The following is an 18,058-nucleotide window of genomic DNA, read 5'->3' as shown; positions in this document are numbered from 1 at the left end:
CTTGTTTTATTTATACTTAGTCCTATAAACAAGATTTCTATTGATCAATATGGTACAATAGCAAATGAAGTGATCAAAAATCCTATAGACATAATTTCTAGTGAATAACTGAAGCGAATTGAAGGAAAATTCATCTGTTCCTATAGGCATGTTTCTAGTATATTCGAAAGTAATCATGCAAGTTGAAGGGGTGCTTACTCCCTATAACCATGTTGTCTATAAACACGTAGCAGTAGACATAGCATTTGAACTCATTATTAATAGTAAACAAGTAATGTGTGTGTGTGTGCTCACAGTAGGCCCAAATAAAATAACTAAATACCCAGCCTTACTGGGCCTTCAACAAAGAGCCACGTTCAATACACGATCATGGGTCCATAAAAGAGCTCATACCAATTTAATGAGCCACAGCACCAAGTGTTGCACCACTTGGAACAACCAATATAGATATACAGTACATGACAGGGAAATAGAGTATTAGGGACAGTTTTGGAGGTTGAAAGAATGACTAGGATCAGGCCCTAGTGTGTCAGAGTTCACAAGGGTCTCAATTAGACCCCGAGCAGTGCTCACACTAGGGAGGTCAACAATAGAACCTAGATAGCCTTGGCTTTCAGCCGGCTAAGAATGAGAATTTAGAATAGCATGAGTAGCAAATAAGGAGAGTGGATAGTGATAGAGGGACAGAAATTAAGTACAACACCAAGTTAAGCATATAGAGCAACTAATCAAGCAGGCCAGCAGGTTCAGCAAGACAGCAAAGCACCACATAGATAGTCTCATGTTGAAAGAAATTGGGGAAGCAACAAGTTTGCAAGATATACATAGAATATCATTTATGACATTAAACCAATTGAGACCTAAAAGGTTTGGATAAAGCTAAGCATACATCTTAGGGTCATACTAATCAGTATTTAGACATTGTGATAAACACTGGAAGAGGCAAGATATCAAATGAACAAAAACAGACTAGAAAAACATATTAGATGGAAGCGAGATCATAGTTGAGGCAAAAATGAATGTTTATCTTAAAATACTAAGTGATGCTAGGGATCAGGATAGCAAGGAAAACATGTTTAGAGTAAACCTTAAAGCAGTGTTCCATATAGTTGTGGCTAGTACACAAAGAACAGTCAATCAGACACAAGACTCAACACTAAATGATTCATTCAAAGTAGAGGGGGATTTCCATATAGTTGTAGTAGTATCCAAAGCAAGGTATGAAGAAATTCTATAATTAACAACATATAGTCACAACAGTCAGATTTAGATCAAAATAGGCACGCATTGAAACTCAAAACTGAAACATATTCAGATGCTAGAGGTACAGAACTGATTCCAGAAGAAAACAAAGGATCAACATAGAAGTGCAGACCATAGTGAAGAACACACACCAGCCTAACACAGACTAAGGACAAAGCAGTAAACTATCTCATGCATTCAACTATCATAGGATGACAAAAGAGTATTGAGCATTATCGAAATAGTGCAATATCGGGGATTCACAACTAAATCATACTCATATAATTCAAACACATATAGGTATGCAGAAGGAAAGAAAGAAAATTAACATTGCAGGGGTTAAAAGCACTAACCAGTGGAAAAATTATACGAACAAAAGAATAGTAAAGAGCTTAATAGCAAGAAACCCAGATCTTTGATGCTTCAGAGTTCACAAGAGCCTCGAGAAGGGCTCCGAGCAGTTCTTGCACCGATGGAGGTCGTTTAATGGCCTTGGCTTTCAGCCGGCCCAGAATTCAACAATTTCACAAAATATTCGAGTGTAACAGAGTGAATGAGTAAGTGAAAGAGGAGAATAATGAGAATAATAGCAGCGATTAGGAGATTCCAAGGTCCATTCAAGGGGTTTTAGGGGAGGGGTTTATATAGTAGCAGATTTAACACATAAAATAGGGAAACACGGTAAATTAAACACAGAATAAGGAAAATATGGCAAGCCAGAATCAATTAGAGTCAATTTAGGGCAAATAATACATATAATAGGAAGTTCGGTAAATTAAACAGAGAATAAGGAAAAATAACATGCAAATAACACTTAAAATAAGGGAATACAATAGATTGAACAGAGAATAAGGAAAATATAGCATGCGAGAATCAATCAGAGTCAGTTTTAGGGCAAATAACACATAAAATAAGGAGGTACAGTAGATTAAACAAAAAATAAGGAAAAAATCAGTCAAACACAAGAAAGGGAAGAATATCAATCGAAAATCGGTAACGAAGAAAAAAAAGGGAAGTCTCAAACCCTAGTTGGGACTGATGACTTGAATCGAACCAATAATGCAAGAATCGTTCAATATAACATGTATATAGACAAAAGATCATCCATATCTTCACAAAATCAAAGTAAATTGTCCGTTCTTGAGAAGTAGTTCTTGCCAAAAATAGAGCAAGAACTAAGTGATACCATAAACATGGGTATAATGATAGAGTAACACAAAATAGGTAAGTAAATCATAGATTGATTCCATGTTTGGGTTGGAATCGGAGAAGGTTAGGGATATAGCGGGTAGGGTTTAACATAGGCGGGTGGAGTGATGAGAGAATGGTAAGGCGGCTGGGCAGTGGAAAATGGGTCTTTAGGGTTTAGGGTGAGGGGTAATATAACACGGATAGGTTAATTATGGGTCGTTAATCATTTAAGATCAACGGCCAGGATTACAAGGGAAACGGGAGAGGGGGGAGGGGGGGTTATTTGAGACGGGTTCCGTCCGAGTTTGAGACTAAGGGTCGTTTGGCTTTGGGATGGGATAGACTGGGCTAAGGTTTGGGTAGTTTTGGGCCACCAATGTGGTCCAACATTGGTTAAAATGGGCTATTATTTAAATACCCAAAATGTTATCAAAATGATTTATAAAAAATGCTTAATAAATAAATGAAAATATTATTTATGCACTGAAATACTTAAGATAATAATTTAGTATTCTAAAAATATAAAATATGCTATTTTGACATAAATAATATAAAATAAAGAGCCCTTATGTATGAATATAGGCCATTATTGCAAAATTAGATAAATAGCTTAAAAATGCTACTGTAATTATATGGAATGAAATAAAATATTCGAAACATAAATCATAGGTGAAAACTAATTATTTTAGGTAACTAAGTCATCACAAAATAATTTAGAAGGATAAATTAAATACAAGGAAAAATTAATTTAAAGCTCTAACAATTATGAAAAATTATAGAAAATGCTTGTATAGGTTTGTGTACTAAATAATGATGCAAATATGCTATTTTGAAGGTATATATATATATTTTGGAAAATATGAGGGCAAAATTGGGTATCAACATTATTTAAATCTCATATTTCATTCTTGACTGTTTCCACCTGTATTATTGTTCATTCTATTGAGACAATGTTTTAGTTTTACATACTAGTACTATTCGACAGTACTAACGTCCCTTTTGCCGGGGGCACTGCATCTTTAAATGGATGCAGGTGGTTCCATAGCAGATAGTGTTGATCACAGATAGTGCTGCATCCTCTTCTCAGCGGACTCGGTGAGCCCCATTTCATTCTGGGGTCACGTATTGTACCTTTTATGTATATAGTGGTCACGTTTTGAGGTATAGCCGGGACCTTGTTGCCGGCACCATCTTTACTCTCTTTTGTATCTTTAGAGGCTCCGTAGACACTATGTGGGTTGTATATGGGTGTTAGAAAGGTCAACAGATCATGTTTTGTTTTGGTCTCTTGTTCCACTCAGTCATAAGGATGTATGTATTTTGAAACTTAACAATGATGTAACATAACGAAACGACTTAGTAATGTATATATGTATGAACTTTCTACTGCCTAACAAAAGGCAGCATGCCTTCTCTGGATCATAGGCGAGTCGGGTAGATAGTGTCTAACAGGCTTGCTCGACTGGGTCCACTCGGTTGAGCGCCAGTCGCGCTCCCCGAGGTTGGAGCGTGACAAACTTGGTATCAGAGCCTAAGGTTTTAAAGTATCTTAGGATGTCTCGGAGCCGTGTCTGGTAGAGTCCTTCTTATCGGTATATTGTCGACCACATCTATAAGTTGGAGGCTACTTGGACATTTAGGAACAATACCCTTCTTTGATATTCTGGATCATGCGATGAAACTAATTGTGAAATTGTTCCTCCTCTAAATCGTGCATTCCTTTAACTTTTAGTATATGGCACCTAAGAAGAGAGCAAGAACTGGCGAAGGGGCCAATGCTGCTTCAGGAGTGGTAGTTGACCCGCTATTTGATGATGCGGGTGAATACCCGAGGGGTGAGGATAATCCCCGACTGCTTCACTGCCTGATTCCACTACACCTGGCCAGGCCACACCAGTCCCTAGACCTACTGAGGGTGCGACGGTTCCTCCACCTGATATTCAGGTTCCACCTCCAGCCCCAGCTTTCGGTTCTGGTATTTCTGATGGGGATCTTAGTGGAGCTACTCAGATGCTGACTCAGATAGTGGCTTCTCAGGCCTAAAGGTCGAATGTTGCACCCAGACCTTCTAGCCCACAAGGGAATTCTACTAGTTATAGGGTGAATAGATTTTTGCAGTTGGATCCTTCGGTGTTCACGGGTGCTAATCTCAAGGAGGACCCACAGGACTTCATTGATGAGATGAATAAGACTCTCCGAGTTATGCACGCTACTGAGACGGAGGGAGTGGAGTTGGCCGCCTACCACCTGAAAGGGGTGGCCTATTCTTTGTTCGAGCTATGGGAGGACTCTCGGGAGGGGGGGAGCCCTCCAGCGAGGTGGAGTGAGTTTGCTGATGCTTTCATGGACCATTTCTTTCCGGCCGAGACTAGGGCTGCTCGTGCCACAGAGTTTGAGAACTTTAAACAAGGAAGTAAGAGTGTGTAGGAGTATCACATGGAGTTTGCGCGTCTGTCTAAATATGCTATTCACATGATGCCCACTATGGAGGCCATAGTGCATCGGTTTGTGCAGGGCCTTAGCCCTTTGGTTATTAATGAGGCTGCCATAACTGCCTTGAATTCAGATATGAATTATGGGAAAATGGTAGCATTTTCTCAAGCTACAGAGGACCGTAAGTTGAAGAACAGAAAGGACGAGAGGGTATCAGCAAGGCCCGGTACGCGGGCAACCCTGGAGATTCATTTGGTGATGGAAGATCAATTTTTAGGGGAGGGTCATCAGGGCCATCCCAGTTTTATGCTTAGTCTTCAGCCAGTGCACCACCAGTGGGGCACAATCAGCAGCAGGGGAGTCGCTTCAGGCCCAATCAGGATAGCAGGGGGCCCCACGATCAGGGCTGATCAGGAGGGAGATTCCAACAGCAGCGGAGGCCCCCATGCCCCAAGTATGGGAGGATACATATGGGGATCTACTACCAGGACCTGCCGGTATGTTACGGGTGCGGAATGAGGGGTCATATTCAGAGGGAGTGTCGTTTATCCCGCCAGGGTGCAGGCAGGGGCACAACATAGCCATCTAGTTCTGCAGCTGCTACATCTTCAGCACCCCCTCCAGCTCGAGGCACTCCGGCACCAGCAGGGCGTCGTGCAGCTAGGGGTGATGCGCAAAGTTCAGGAGGACTCAGCCGTTTCTATGCTATGAGTGGTCGCTAGAGTGCAGAGGCTTCTCCAGATGTTGTCACAGGTATATCAACTATCCAAACTCATGATGTATATGCTCTTATTGATCCCGGTTCCACCTTGTCCTATGTTACCCCTTATGTTGCTATGGAATTTGGGATAGAACCGGAATAGCTTCATGAGCCGTTCTCTGTATCTACTATGGTTTGCGAATCTATTGTGGCCGTACGGGTTTATAGGGATTGTATTGTCACGTACGTGGTCGAGAGACCGTAGCTGATCTCATTGAATTGGGGATGGTCAATTTTGATGTAATAATGGGGATGGATTGGCTTTACTCGTGTTTTGCCAAGCTCGATTTCCAAACTAGAACTGTAAGGTTTGAATTTCCAAGTGAGCCAGTTGTTGAGTGTAAGGGGGATAATGTGGTGCTGAAGGGTATGTTTATTTCTTACCTTAAGGCCACGAAGATTATTAACAAGGGGCGTATCTATCACTTGGTTTGGGTTACGGACACCGATGCTGAGGCACCTATACTCGAGTCTGTGCCAGATATGAATGAATTTCCAGAGGTCTTTCCTGATGAACTACTTGGGATTCTGCCAGATAGGGAGATTGATTTTGGGATTGATGTGATGTCAAGCACGCAGCCTATATCTATTCCGCCCTACAAGATGGCACCAGCAGAATTGAAGGAAATAAAGGAGAAATTGAAGTATTTATTAGAAAAGGGTTTTATCCGACCGAGTGTGTTACCATGGGGCGCATCGGTCCTTTTTCTGAGGAAAAAAGACGGATCACTGAGGATGTGTATTGACTACCGGCAGCTCAATAAAGTCACAATCAAAAATAAGTACCAGTTACCAAGAATAGATGATTTATTTGATCAGTTTCAGGGCCTTTATGATAGTGTTCATCGACGATATTCTTGTGTATTCACGAGGTGAGGAGGACCATGCCGATTACCTCAGGGCAGTGTTGCAGACTCTTCATCAGCACCAATTGTACGCGAAATTTTCAAAGTGTGAATTTTTGCTCGAATCTATCACGTTCTTGGGTCATGTTGTCTCTAGAGAAGGAATTAAGGTTGATCCTCAAAAGATTTCAGCAGTAAAGAATTGGCCTAGTCCTACAATGCCAACCAAGATTCGCAGCTTCTTGGGCTTACTAGGGTATTACAGGAAGTTTGTGGAGGGGTTCTCTTCTTTTGCCTCTCCATTAACTAAATTGACTCAGAAAGCGATTATGTTCCAATGGTCCGATGCTTGTGAAAGAAGCTTCCAGGAGTTAAAATCAAGATTGACTACGACCAGTGTTGACCCTGCCAGAGGGTACAGAAGGGTTTGTGGTATATTGCGATTCTTCAAGGATCAGGCTTGGGTGTGTATTAATGCAACACGGTAAGGTTATAGCTTATGCTTCTAGGAAACTCAAGAATCATGAAAAGAACTATCCAACTCATGACGTAGAACTTGCGGCAGTGGTTTTTTGCATTGAAGATTTGGCGTCATTAATTGTATGGGGTCCATGTATCTATATTCACGGACCACAAGAGTCTCCAATCTATTTTCAAGCAAAAGGAGCTGAATCTGAGGCAGAGAAGATGGCTTGAGTTACTCAAGGATTACGACCTCGATATTCAGTATCACCCCGGGAAAGCCAATGTTGTGGTGGATGCTCTTAGCCGGAAATCTATGGGTGGTTTGGCTCACTTGGAGTCATGTCAAAGGTCGTTGGCCAGGGAGGTTCATCAGCTAGCCAGTTTGGGAGTTCGTCTTGCGGACTCTAGTGAAGGAAGGGTAATTGTGCAAAATAGGGCTGAATCATCACTTGTTGTGGAAGTCAAAGAAAAGTAATACAATGATCCATTGTTGGTACAACTGAAGGAGGGGATTCATAGACATAAGACTATGGCTTTTGCGCTTGGCATGGATGATGGAACACTGAGGTACCAAGGGCGACTATGTGTTCCGAATGTAGATGGTCTTCGGGAAAGAATCATGACTGAGGCTCACGCTTCTAGATATTCGGTGCATCCAGGTTCAACAAATATGTATCACGATCTCAAGGAAGTCTATTGGTGGAATGACATGAAAAGGAATATGGCGGACTTTGTGGCAAGGTGTCCGAATTGTCAGCAAGTGAAGGTCAAACATCAACGGCCTGGTGGGTTGGCACAAAACATAAAAATTCCAATGTGGAAATGGGAGATGATTAATATGGATTTTGTGGTAGGATTACCATGCACTCCACGCAAGTTTGACTTAATTTGGGTGATTGTGGATCGGCTCACGAAATCAGCACATTTCTTGCCAGTTAAATCTACCGACACAGCGGAACAATATGCTCAATTGTACATCAAGGAAATAGTCAGGATGCATGGCACTCCAGTTTCTATCATCTCCGATCATGGGGTTGAGCTCACGGAAAACTTTTTGAAGAAATTTCAGCAAGGTTTGGGTACTCAGGTGAATCTTAGTACAACCTTCCATCCATAGACTTGCGGGCAAGCAGAGCGGACTATTCAGATGCTTGAGGACATGTTGCGTGCTTTGTGTTCTCGATTTCAAGGGTAGCTGGGATGATCATTTGCCACTCATAGAGTTTGCTTATAATAACAGCTTTCATTCTAGTATTCAGATGGCACCCTTTGAGGCATTGTATAGTAGGAGATGTAGATATCCCATTGGGTGGTTCAAAATTGGGGAAGCAGAGTTGATAGGGCAAGACCTCGTGCATCAGGCTATGAAAAAAGTTAAGACTATTAAGGAGCGGTTGAAGACTGCTCAGAGTCATCAGAAGTCCTATTCGGATGTTCGTCGTAGGGATTTGGAGTTCAAAGAAGATGATTGGGTATTCTTGAAAATTTTCCCCATGAAAGGCATAATGCGATTTGGTAAGAAAGGGAAATTGAGTCTGAGGTATGTCAGATCGTACAGAATCATTCAGAGGATTGGTGAGGTGGTGTACAAGCTTGAGCTACCACCCAAGATGTCGTTAGTGCACCCGGTATTCCATGTGTCCATGTTGAAGAAGGTAGTTGGAGATCCATCTGCTATTGTGCCGATTGAGACCATTGAAGTTAATGAAGAATTTTCATATGAAGCAATTCCAGTTGCCATTCTTGATAGACAAGTCCGAAAGTTGAGAAATAAAGAAATTGCCTCCGTGAAAGTTTTATGGCAAAACCAGCGGGTTGAAGAGGCCACTTGGGAGGCCGAGGAAGAGATGAAGAAGAAGTATCCTTACTTGTTTGAATAGCTCTGTAATCCTTTTTATGAAATTGTCGCCTATGAATTTTGTATCACTTGTTCAGTTAATATAAAGGTGTTCCTTTTGATTATATGCTAGTTACATAAGGCCACAGTTGGTATTGTTATGATTTATGTTACATCGTTGGTTCGTGTACATGTTTTTAGGATGTGATTCTGGGCTCTCTGACAGGTGGATTGGCCTAGTTACAAAGGAAACTCTGGCAAAATTTTTGGAAATTTAGGGAGTTAGTTAAATTTGGGGTTGCTGATGTGGGGTATGAAAAACTGAGTAGTATAAGGTGCTAATAGTGAACCTTGATCCTCATTCGAGGACGAATGATCTTAAGTGGGGGAGGATGTAAGGCCCCGTAAAATTTTTCCAAAAAATCCGGATTTCGTGATGCCGAAGTAGGCATAGAGGTTCGGAATTTTTGGATTGAAGAGTGCGCTGGGGAGTTGAAGGAAAATGTTGGGCAGAAGTAGGCATTTATGCGGCCCGTTCTTCGACTGCAGAGCCACTATGCGGACCGCAGAATGGCCGCAGAGTCGAACAGTCTTTTGGGCCATTTTTAATGTCATTTTTGCGGCCCATTATGCAACCGCATAACTATTTCGCGGGCCGCACTCTTGTGGCATATCATGCTTTGGGAATTTTCGGAGGGAGGTTCTGTGGTACACTATGCGACCGCAAAACCATTCTGCGGTGCATTATCCGACCGCAGAACAAGTGTGCGAGCTGCATAGTGACCGCAGACCTGGTCAGTTCCTTTCCAGTTTTGGCACCCAAATTTCGCGGTCATTTCGCAGACCGCATAATCATTATGTGGTCGCGTATGCGACCGCAGAACCTGTTCCGGAGCTTTATTTTTTGTGTTTTTAAATCCGACCCTATACCGTTAAAATACATCCCATAGACCATTTTGAGCTTATTTTTGATATCTAGAGTGGGAGAGAAAGTCCTAGAGGGAGAAAGTGATCTTAATCAAAAGTTTCTCTTCAATTCTTGCTTAAACCTTTGAAGATTAGCAAGAGAAGCACCCTAGGTCTTCATCCCAAGAGGTAAGAATCTATGCCCTAGCTCTTAATTTCAAAAATTTACAAAAAATGGGGTAATTAGGGAGACAATTATTCAATATGAGGGTTGGTGTCTTGCATGCATGTATTCTTGAATTATGTGGGAAGGTTGTGAGCTAAACATGGTAGAGAATGGGCTGGGGAATGATGGAATCTTCTGCAAAGGGCCTTAAAACATTGATGCTTACTTAGTGTTTGATAATATGCTCAAATGAGCTAGAATCATGACCATCTCCCTAATTTTGGTTAAACTTGTTATATTTTCAAAATAGATTGAAGTTTCTATGAATTCTGGAACGTTTTAAAAGTTTAAGGAAGTTCAATTGAGGTATGTTGGCTAAACCCCTTCTTCTTAGAATCGCATCCCACGGTATTCATGTAATTGGTGTAAGTCCCAAATTGATCATTATAGAATTGGCTATTCCTAATGTTTTTGTGTTGAAGGATATAGGTTCAATATTTATTCTAAATGCTTCATCATGTCATCTTGTCATTTGAGGATGTGTTCAAAATGTAGAATATATGTTAGAAATGTTGATACTTCATGTTAAGATCGAATAAAGGTTGTTATGCCAAATTGTATGAAAAGCCTCTATGTGCCTGAGATTATCAAATTTCTCATATGTTAATTTAATGTCTTGAATGGGACGCCTTATTGTTGTTGATAATGTTAATGATGTTTGAATGTGGAAAAGAACCTTAATCATGAAATACGGCCAAGCGCCAATAATAACTTTGTAATTGGGGCCGCTCGTGCCATTGTATTGAAAAGATGGGAAAGAAATATAAAGTGAGATGACTGATTGAAAAGGGGTGATGTCTCGAATGAGATGGCTTAGCCGATCGAGCCGAGATCGGACTCCGTGTAAGAACACGGTGGTATTGTGGATGAAATTGTGAATATGGATGATGTCTCAGATGCGATGGCCTAGCCGATCAGGCCGAGATCGGACTCCGTGTAAGAACACTGTGGTATTGTGGATTGTGGCATATTGGCACTAAAAACCATCCAACCTAATAATGCGGGATTTGACTTAAAAATCTATGTGATCCTTAACTTGATGTTTTAGTGTTATTTAAAGCTCATATTTCATTCTTGACTGTTTCCCCCTGTATTATTATTCATTCTATTAAGACAGTGTTTTAGTTTTACATACTAGTACTATTCGATAGTACTAACATCCCTTTTGCCAGGGGTGCTGCATCTTTAAATGGATGCAAGTGGTTCCATAGCAGATAGTATTGATCATAGATAGTGCTGCATCCTCTTTTCAACGGACTCGGTGAGCCCCATTTCATTCCCGGGTCATGTATTGTACCTTTTGTTTATATTGTGGTCACTTTTTTAGGTATAGCCGGGGCCTTGTTGCCGGCACCATCTTTACTCTCTTTTGTATCTTTAGAGGCTCCGTAGACACTATATGGGTTGTATATGGGTGTTAGAAAGGTCAAAAGATCATGTTGTGTTTTGGTCTCTTGTTCCACTCAGTCATAAGGATGTATGTATTTTGAAACTTAACAATGATTTAACAAAACGAAACGACTTAGTAATGTATATATGTATGCACTTTCTACTGCCTAACTAATGTCAGAATGCCATCTCTGGATCATAGGTGAGTCGGGTAGATAGTGTCTAACAGGCTTGCTCGACCTGGTCCACTCGGTTGAGCGTCGGTCATGCTCCCCAAGGTTGGGGCATGACAACACACATCCACGCAAACAGCTTCTTCTCAGCCTTCTTGGGGTACACCCCACACTTATGTTTCTCAATCACTGGGACATTTTATTTCGAGCTTTTCACTCTCCACTCTACACTTGCAGTTGGCTTCTCCTTTCTCACCCCATCTCCACATTCATCTCGAAAGTCACCACCTCATCACCCACTCTAAGAATAAGCTTTCTATCATGTATGTCTAATATTTCTCTGCTCGTGGCTAAGAATGGTCTTCCTAAAATAAGGGGGACCTCTTTATTCTCCTCCATCTTCACCACTATGAAATCTACAGGAAATACAAACTTATCTACCTGAACTAAGATATCTTCCACTATCCCCTCAGGTATTATAGTTGTTTGGTCTACCAGCTGCAAAGATATTAGTGCAGACCTTATCTCTCCAAGCTCATTCTCTAGTTTTATGTAAATAGACAAAGGAATTAAATTAATTGAGGCACCAGAATCACACAAAGACTTATCAAAATTAAGAGTGCCTAACGAGCAAGGTATAATAAAACTTCATGGTCTCCACACTTTTGTGGGAGTTTGTTTTGCAAGATCGCGTTGCAATACTCTGTGAGCTTGACCACTAAGGTCTCTTCTATCTTCTTCTTCTTCGTCAGGATTTCCTTCAAGAACTTAGCATAAACTGGCATTTGGGAGAGAAATTCAGTAAATGGCAAATTTACATTAACTTGTTTCAGCATATCTAAAAATCTCTCAAATTGCTTGTCAATGTTCTCTCTATAAAGCTTTTGGGGAAAAGGTAAAGCAGGCATGTGCTTGCTCATATCATCAGATTCATCCCTTATTGAATTCTTTTCCTTCTTCTTTTTCTCAGCTTCCTTCTTGCATTTCTTCTTCTCAGTCTTTTTATCATCTTCAATTTTTAGCTCCTCCCCACTTTCTTTTTCAAGCGCAGCTTCTTTGTGAATTGGAGTAGGATCTTTTAACACTTGTCCACTTCTCAAAGTTACAGCATTTACTGTTTCTTTGGGATTTTTTTCAGTATCAGCTGGCAAAGTACCTAGGATTCTCTCATATAATATGGTTGCAATTTATCTCGCTTGTCTCTCCAAGTTACGCAAAATTGTCCCAAGTTATTTGATAGCTGCATCATGAGCATCCAATCTCTAATCAGTCTTGATAATAAAGGATTTCCTCAGATCTTCTAACCCAGACTGAATTGGTTGTTGAGGTTGAAACTGTGGCCTCGGCTGATTCCCAAAACCAGGAGCTCTTGAAATCTGGAGTTATTTTGTTGCCATGCATTTGTTGTACCCCCAGGTGAACTCCATGAAATATCAGGGTGCTTCTGACCCATTGCATTGAAGTTATAATTACCCACATCATTAACTTCCTCGGTTGAGGCTTGACACTCATGAGTAGGGTATCCTCTTCCACATATATCACATGTTGCGTGATTCTCACTTTGTATAGAAAATAAGGTCAGCTTCCTTATCTCCTTCGCCATAGCATCAAGTTGTACCTGCACAGATGTGTTAGCATCAACCTGGTGAACACCATTTGACCTTCTTCTTTCAGTAAATTCATAGGGCCACTGATTTGCATCTTCAAACAATTCATCGAGAATAGTGACTATCTCCTCTGGTGTTTTCTTCATTAACGGACCTTCAACTGCGTTGCTCAATGTTCTGCGTGAAACCGGTGTCAATCCATCCCAAAAATCATGGAGTTGCATTCAGAGTTCAATTCCGTTATATTGACACTTTTGGACTATCTCCTTAAACCTCTCCCAAGCTTCAAACACCGTTTCAGTCTCACTCTGGAAGAAGTTATGGAACTCTCTTCTAAACTTGCCCGTTTTAGCTAGGAGTAATATTTAGCAAGAAATTTTCTAGTTATGGATCCCTGAGGCAAGCTTCGAAGCCAGTGCTTTGCATCATCTTTAAGTGTGAAGGGGAATGCCCTTAGGTAAACTGCATCTTGTGACACACCATTGTATTGAAAGGTGTTCATAATCTCTTCGAAGTCCATTAGATGATTGTTTGGATCTTCGTTCATCTTTTCTCTGAAAACGCAACTGTTTTGAAGCGTTTGGAGCAACCCTTGCTTCAGCTCAAAATTATTAGCTGCCACTGGAGGTGGCCTCACACTTGATAGGCCTTGGTTGTAGACTGGTCTAGCATAATCACCAAGTGGTCTCCCTTGGCCGGGAGCTATGTTTCCAAACTCGTCTGCACCCACGGGCAGATTCTGAGCCATTCTTCTAGCCCTCTCCTCCTCATAAGCAATTTGTGAATCTCTAAGTGTTGCTTCTTCAGCATCCCTTGTAGCTTTCTCTCTAAGTTGGACTGCCTCTCTTGCAACCAAATCAACATTATCATTATCTCCATACATATCTTCCTTGGTTGAGGATTGCCCAACCTTATCTACTTTCTCGGTGAGATTTCCTTCCTTCCTCAACTATCGCAGTTGTTTCTCGTTCGTATGGTTGCAATTCCTTACCAGAAGATCGAGTCATGCACCAATCAAACCTATAGCCTGCGCACAGTCAAAGAACACCAAACATAAAAAAGGAAAAATAAAATAAAATAAAAATAACAGTTCCTGAATTAGCACTATAGACTATTTCAAACACTATTGATTGCCAATCCCTGGTAACGATGCCAAATTTGACTAGCGCAAAACACACACTTGAATATGCTCGCTAGTCGAATTTAGTATAATATAATATCATACCCACAGGGATTGGAGTTAAACATTATTTCGTAGTTTATAGCTTGGTTGCTATCCAAGATGATCAATAGTTGAGAATTATGGGATTAAAAACTAAAATTAACTAAGAATCTAGAGCTAATTAATTATGACAATCGCAACAAAAGTAAGCAAGGCAGATATCAATGGGAGAAAATAAGGGTTGATTAGATAGCTGCAAGATAATTGTCCAGGATTTAAGTCTAGTTAATTCACTTCTAATGTTGAAGTGAGTCTCTTGAATTCACTCAATTATTAGTTCAAACGTTTAGTAGAAACTCCTCTCTCGATTAAGTGTCAACCTCACAAGATGAACCAATTTTAAGCACGTGAAGATATGCAAGAATTTGTAGTGGATTGGTCTTTAGGAGAACCTCTCTCGATTATCCTCCTAATTTAGTTTAATCAACAATACAACTAGCCTCTTCCGATTGGTAAGAAGAATAAATTACTTCAACCAACAAAATATAATGCAACAATATCACAAGTTATGCCTCTCTCGATTACATTAACAAGTGAATATAGATGCAACAACTAAAACAACCATAACGATTCAATACATAAAACTAGAGTTAATTATCCAAAAACAATATACACCAAATCTATCAAACCCTAAAGAGAACTACTCCATGGATATGGAGTAATTCATCTTAACAATGTTTAATTTAAACCAAAACATATCTTGAATGAGGATTGAATGATGAAATCCTTGAGCTTTTGCTTCTTCACCTCCTCCTTGGCTTACTTAAGTCTAAGATATGTCAAAAGTCCATAAAATAATGTTTTTATATGTATTTATACTAAGTAGGGTCGGGCCTAGATGAAAATATCTTTTCCTGCACGAAATAGAAAAATACTCTGTAAAAATTACACAGGCGCACGCATGGGGCGACACGCTATGCGGGGCGGTTATGGAGAAATCCAAAGAGCTTGTTCTGACAGGCCACAGCAATTTTAGGCAGCTAGGCGCCCCACACGCCGCGGCTATGGTAAATTCTCAGAGTAATTCGTTTTGCTCACTTTTTGATATCCAGGCTCGGTCCTTGACCCCCGAACGCGATCCCGGCTTAATTCATTACGCTTTTACTCAGACTTCAAAGCTCAAAATCACTCGAATTAGCTCCATAACATTTACATAGCTCAGAATCCTCCTACAAGGCATAAAATACACAATTAGTGCAGAATATTAGCTATTAAAGCTCAAACTCAATTAAAGTGCAGTAAATTTGAGTGCAATAAGCGACTAAAACACTAGATTATAGCCTACCATCATAGGCCCAAGCAACAGGCTCACCACAAAACAACTAGAGTGCCCCCTGAATCATGTGACCAAGTCCAACAACACATATAGCCCCCTCCCAAGCCTAACAAAAAACTTATTTACCCAAATGGATGCCAAATTTGACCAAACGAGTAACAAATGACTCATAGAATTAACTGAACAACTTAACCACTCAATTCTTAAAAATGTAACTAGCAGCAGCTCTAGTCAAGGTATATAAACAAGATCATGCTAAATTTGAAGGCATACAAGACACATATAAGGCAAGTTTATGCTTGTCATTCCAGAACAGAGATTAAGCGCAACATGATTAACCATCGTAGGATAGTAGACTATTTCAAACAAAGTTTCAAGAAAAAGCATGGTCCAGAATTATCCTAAAAGCCTTAGTCAGGGGTTTGAACATGAGAATCTAGCAGTGTTATAGACAAGAGAAATTGAAGTACAGTCTTAACATGGAGGCTTTAACATGAGAACCTAATGAAAATGTGACAGCATAAGAACATGCTAGTGGGCATAGTTTGGCAGACATATCACTTAATTGAATCATGGGGCTTAACATACTGAGCATAGATCATAGCACAAAGACTCTAAAAGCTCATGATAGGTAAAAGACTAAAAGCATACATATATTCTAGGCTAACAGGGGAAACAGACACCAGGATTTATGCTAGTTGACTATACATAAGAGAAGAAGCTAAAATTTAAAATATACCCTAGAGATTTTAGGCGGTGCTAAAGGATACAGGATTAACAAGTCGAGGAGTACAATCACCAGAATTGCAAATAGCAGAAAAACATGTTCAGCTGGATATTAAGACAGTATTGTAACATGGGATTCACATGGTCATGGTCAGTTTGTAAAGAAACAGTTAATTAAACATAAAAGACTCAGCATAAAGGAATTCATTCAAGTAAGGAGATGACCCCCTAAGAGTTTCATTATAAGAACCCAAGTCAAGGTATGAGAAGGATCTTATAACAAACAATAGGTAATCAGAATAGTCGAAATTATTAAATTTGCACACATATAATAGGCATGAACACGAGCAAAAATGAAATTGTGAGAGTCTCAGTACTTACCAGTTTACAGAACTAAAGAGCAAATAAGGTTGAAAACTAAATGCCAACAGCAATCTTGCTTATCAGTAGCAAAGAGAGAACGGCAGAAACCCTAAAATTCCCAGTGTGTCAGAGTTCCCAAGGGTCTTAGATGAACCCCGGGCAGTGCTCACACTGAGAGAGGTTAAGAAATCGCGTTTTGGTGGCCTTTGCTTTCAGTAGGCCAAGAACAATAGATTCAGAATAGCATCGAGTGAGTGATAGTATGAGAGAATAGTTCTTCCGGTCCGTTAAAGGGGATTATGGGAGGGGTTTATATAGTAGTGGAAATCCAACAAGCAAACATATAAAATAATTAATCAATCACAAAATAAGGAAAGAATATCACATACAATCAGTAATAGAACCGGTAAAGGGGAAATCAAAATTTTGAACCCTAGTTGAGTCCAATGGCCATGAATCTGGTCAGAAATGTGAGAATCGTTCATTGTAGAGTATATATAGATGAAATATCACTAGATCTTCACAAAATCGGAGTCCATCAGGCCTTTTTTTGAAAGGAGTTCTTGCCAAAAATAGATCAAGAACTAAGTAACACCACAGATGCGTATACAATAGCAAAGTATCACAAAATAGGTAAGTAAATCATGGATTGATTCCATTTTTAGGTTGGAATCAGAGAGAAATCAGGAGGCGGACGCTACGGCTTCTCAGAAGAGGAAAGGGGTTGAGTGGTTTTGAGGGCGGCTGATAGGGGAAAATGGGATTAGGGTTTGGGTCATGGGGATATAAGGAAAGGTGGGGAATTATTATGGGTCGTTGATCTCAAAGGCGGGTCAGGAGATGGGTATAGGATAGTGGGTTGCTGGTGCTCGGTTAAAGGGTATTGGGCCAAGGTTTTTGGTCCAAAAATTGGCCCTATATTGGGCTAATAATTAAATACACAAAAATTGTTAAAAGAAAATTTATAAAAATAATTAATAGATAATAAAATATTAATTGTGCAATAAAATAATTGAAAATATTAGTGTAACATTTATAAAAATATAAAAATTCTATTTTAGCATGAATAATGTAATAAATGTAATTATGCATGGAATATAGGATATTATTGTAAAATTATGTAAATGGCTCAAAAATGCAAAGATAACTATATGAAATGAAGTAAAATATTATAAAATATATATTTAGATGTAAATAATAAATTTAGATGATTAAGTCATCACAAAATAATTTGAAAGGGTAGTATATATATATTTAAGTAATTTAAATGCAAGAAAATTAATTCTAAAGCTTTAAAAATTATAGAAAATACTTGTATAACTCTTGTAAATTAAGTATGATACAAAATGGTATTTTAAAAGTATATATACTATTTAAAAAAATGAGGGCAAAATTGG

At 39.7% G+C, this 18,058-nt stretch overlaps 2 protein-coding genes across 2 annotated transcripts; one reads left to right on the top strand and one right to left on the bottom strand.

The window, feature by feature from the left end:
• The first annotated feature begins 5,872 nt into the window (after positions 1 to 5,872).
• On the top strand, positions 5,873 to 8,816 carry LOC138896068 (uncharacterized). Its single transcript, XM_070180847.1, has 3 exons — positions 5,873 to 6,498; positions 6,629 to 6,955; positions 8,381 to 8,816. Exons 1-3 carry the CDS (start codon positions 5,873 to 5,875, stop codon positions 8,814 to 8,816), a joined length of 1,389 nt encoding a protein of 462 aa, XP_070036948.1.
• Positions 8,817 to 11,719: 2,903 nt separating this feature from the next.
• LOC138896067 (uncharacterized) lies at positions 11,720 to 13,957 on the bottom strand. The gene is made up of 4 exons (XM_070180846.1): positions 13,555 to 13,957; positions 12,773 to 13,234; positions 12,115 to 12,623; positions 11,720 to 11,965 (listed from the first exon to the last, which is right to left on the bottom strand). Exons 1-4 carry the CDS (start codon positions 13,955 to 13,957, stop codon positions 11,720 to 11,722), a joined length of 1,620 nt encoding a protein of 539 aa, XP_070036947.1.
• Positions 13,958 to 18,058: the final 4,101 nt, after the last annotated feature.

The sequence above is a fragment of the Nicotiana tomentosiformis genome, chromosome 7 (genome assembly GCF_000390325.3).
Source record: "Nicotiana tomentosiformis chromosome 7, ASM39032v3, whole genome shotgun sequence".
Taxonomy (NCBI): domain Eukaryota; kingdom Viridiplantae; phylum Streptophyta; class Magnoliopsida; order Solanales; family Solanaceae; genus Nicotiana; species Nicotiana tomentosiformis.
This window is presented reverse-complemented; position numbering and strand designations above follow the sequence as displayed.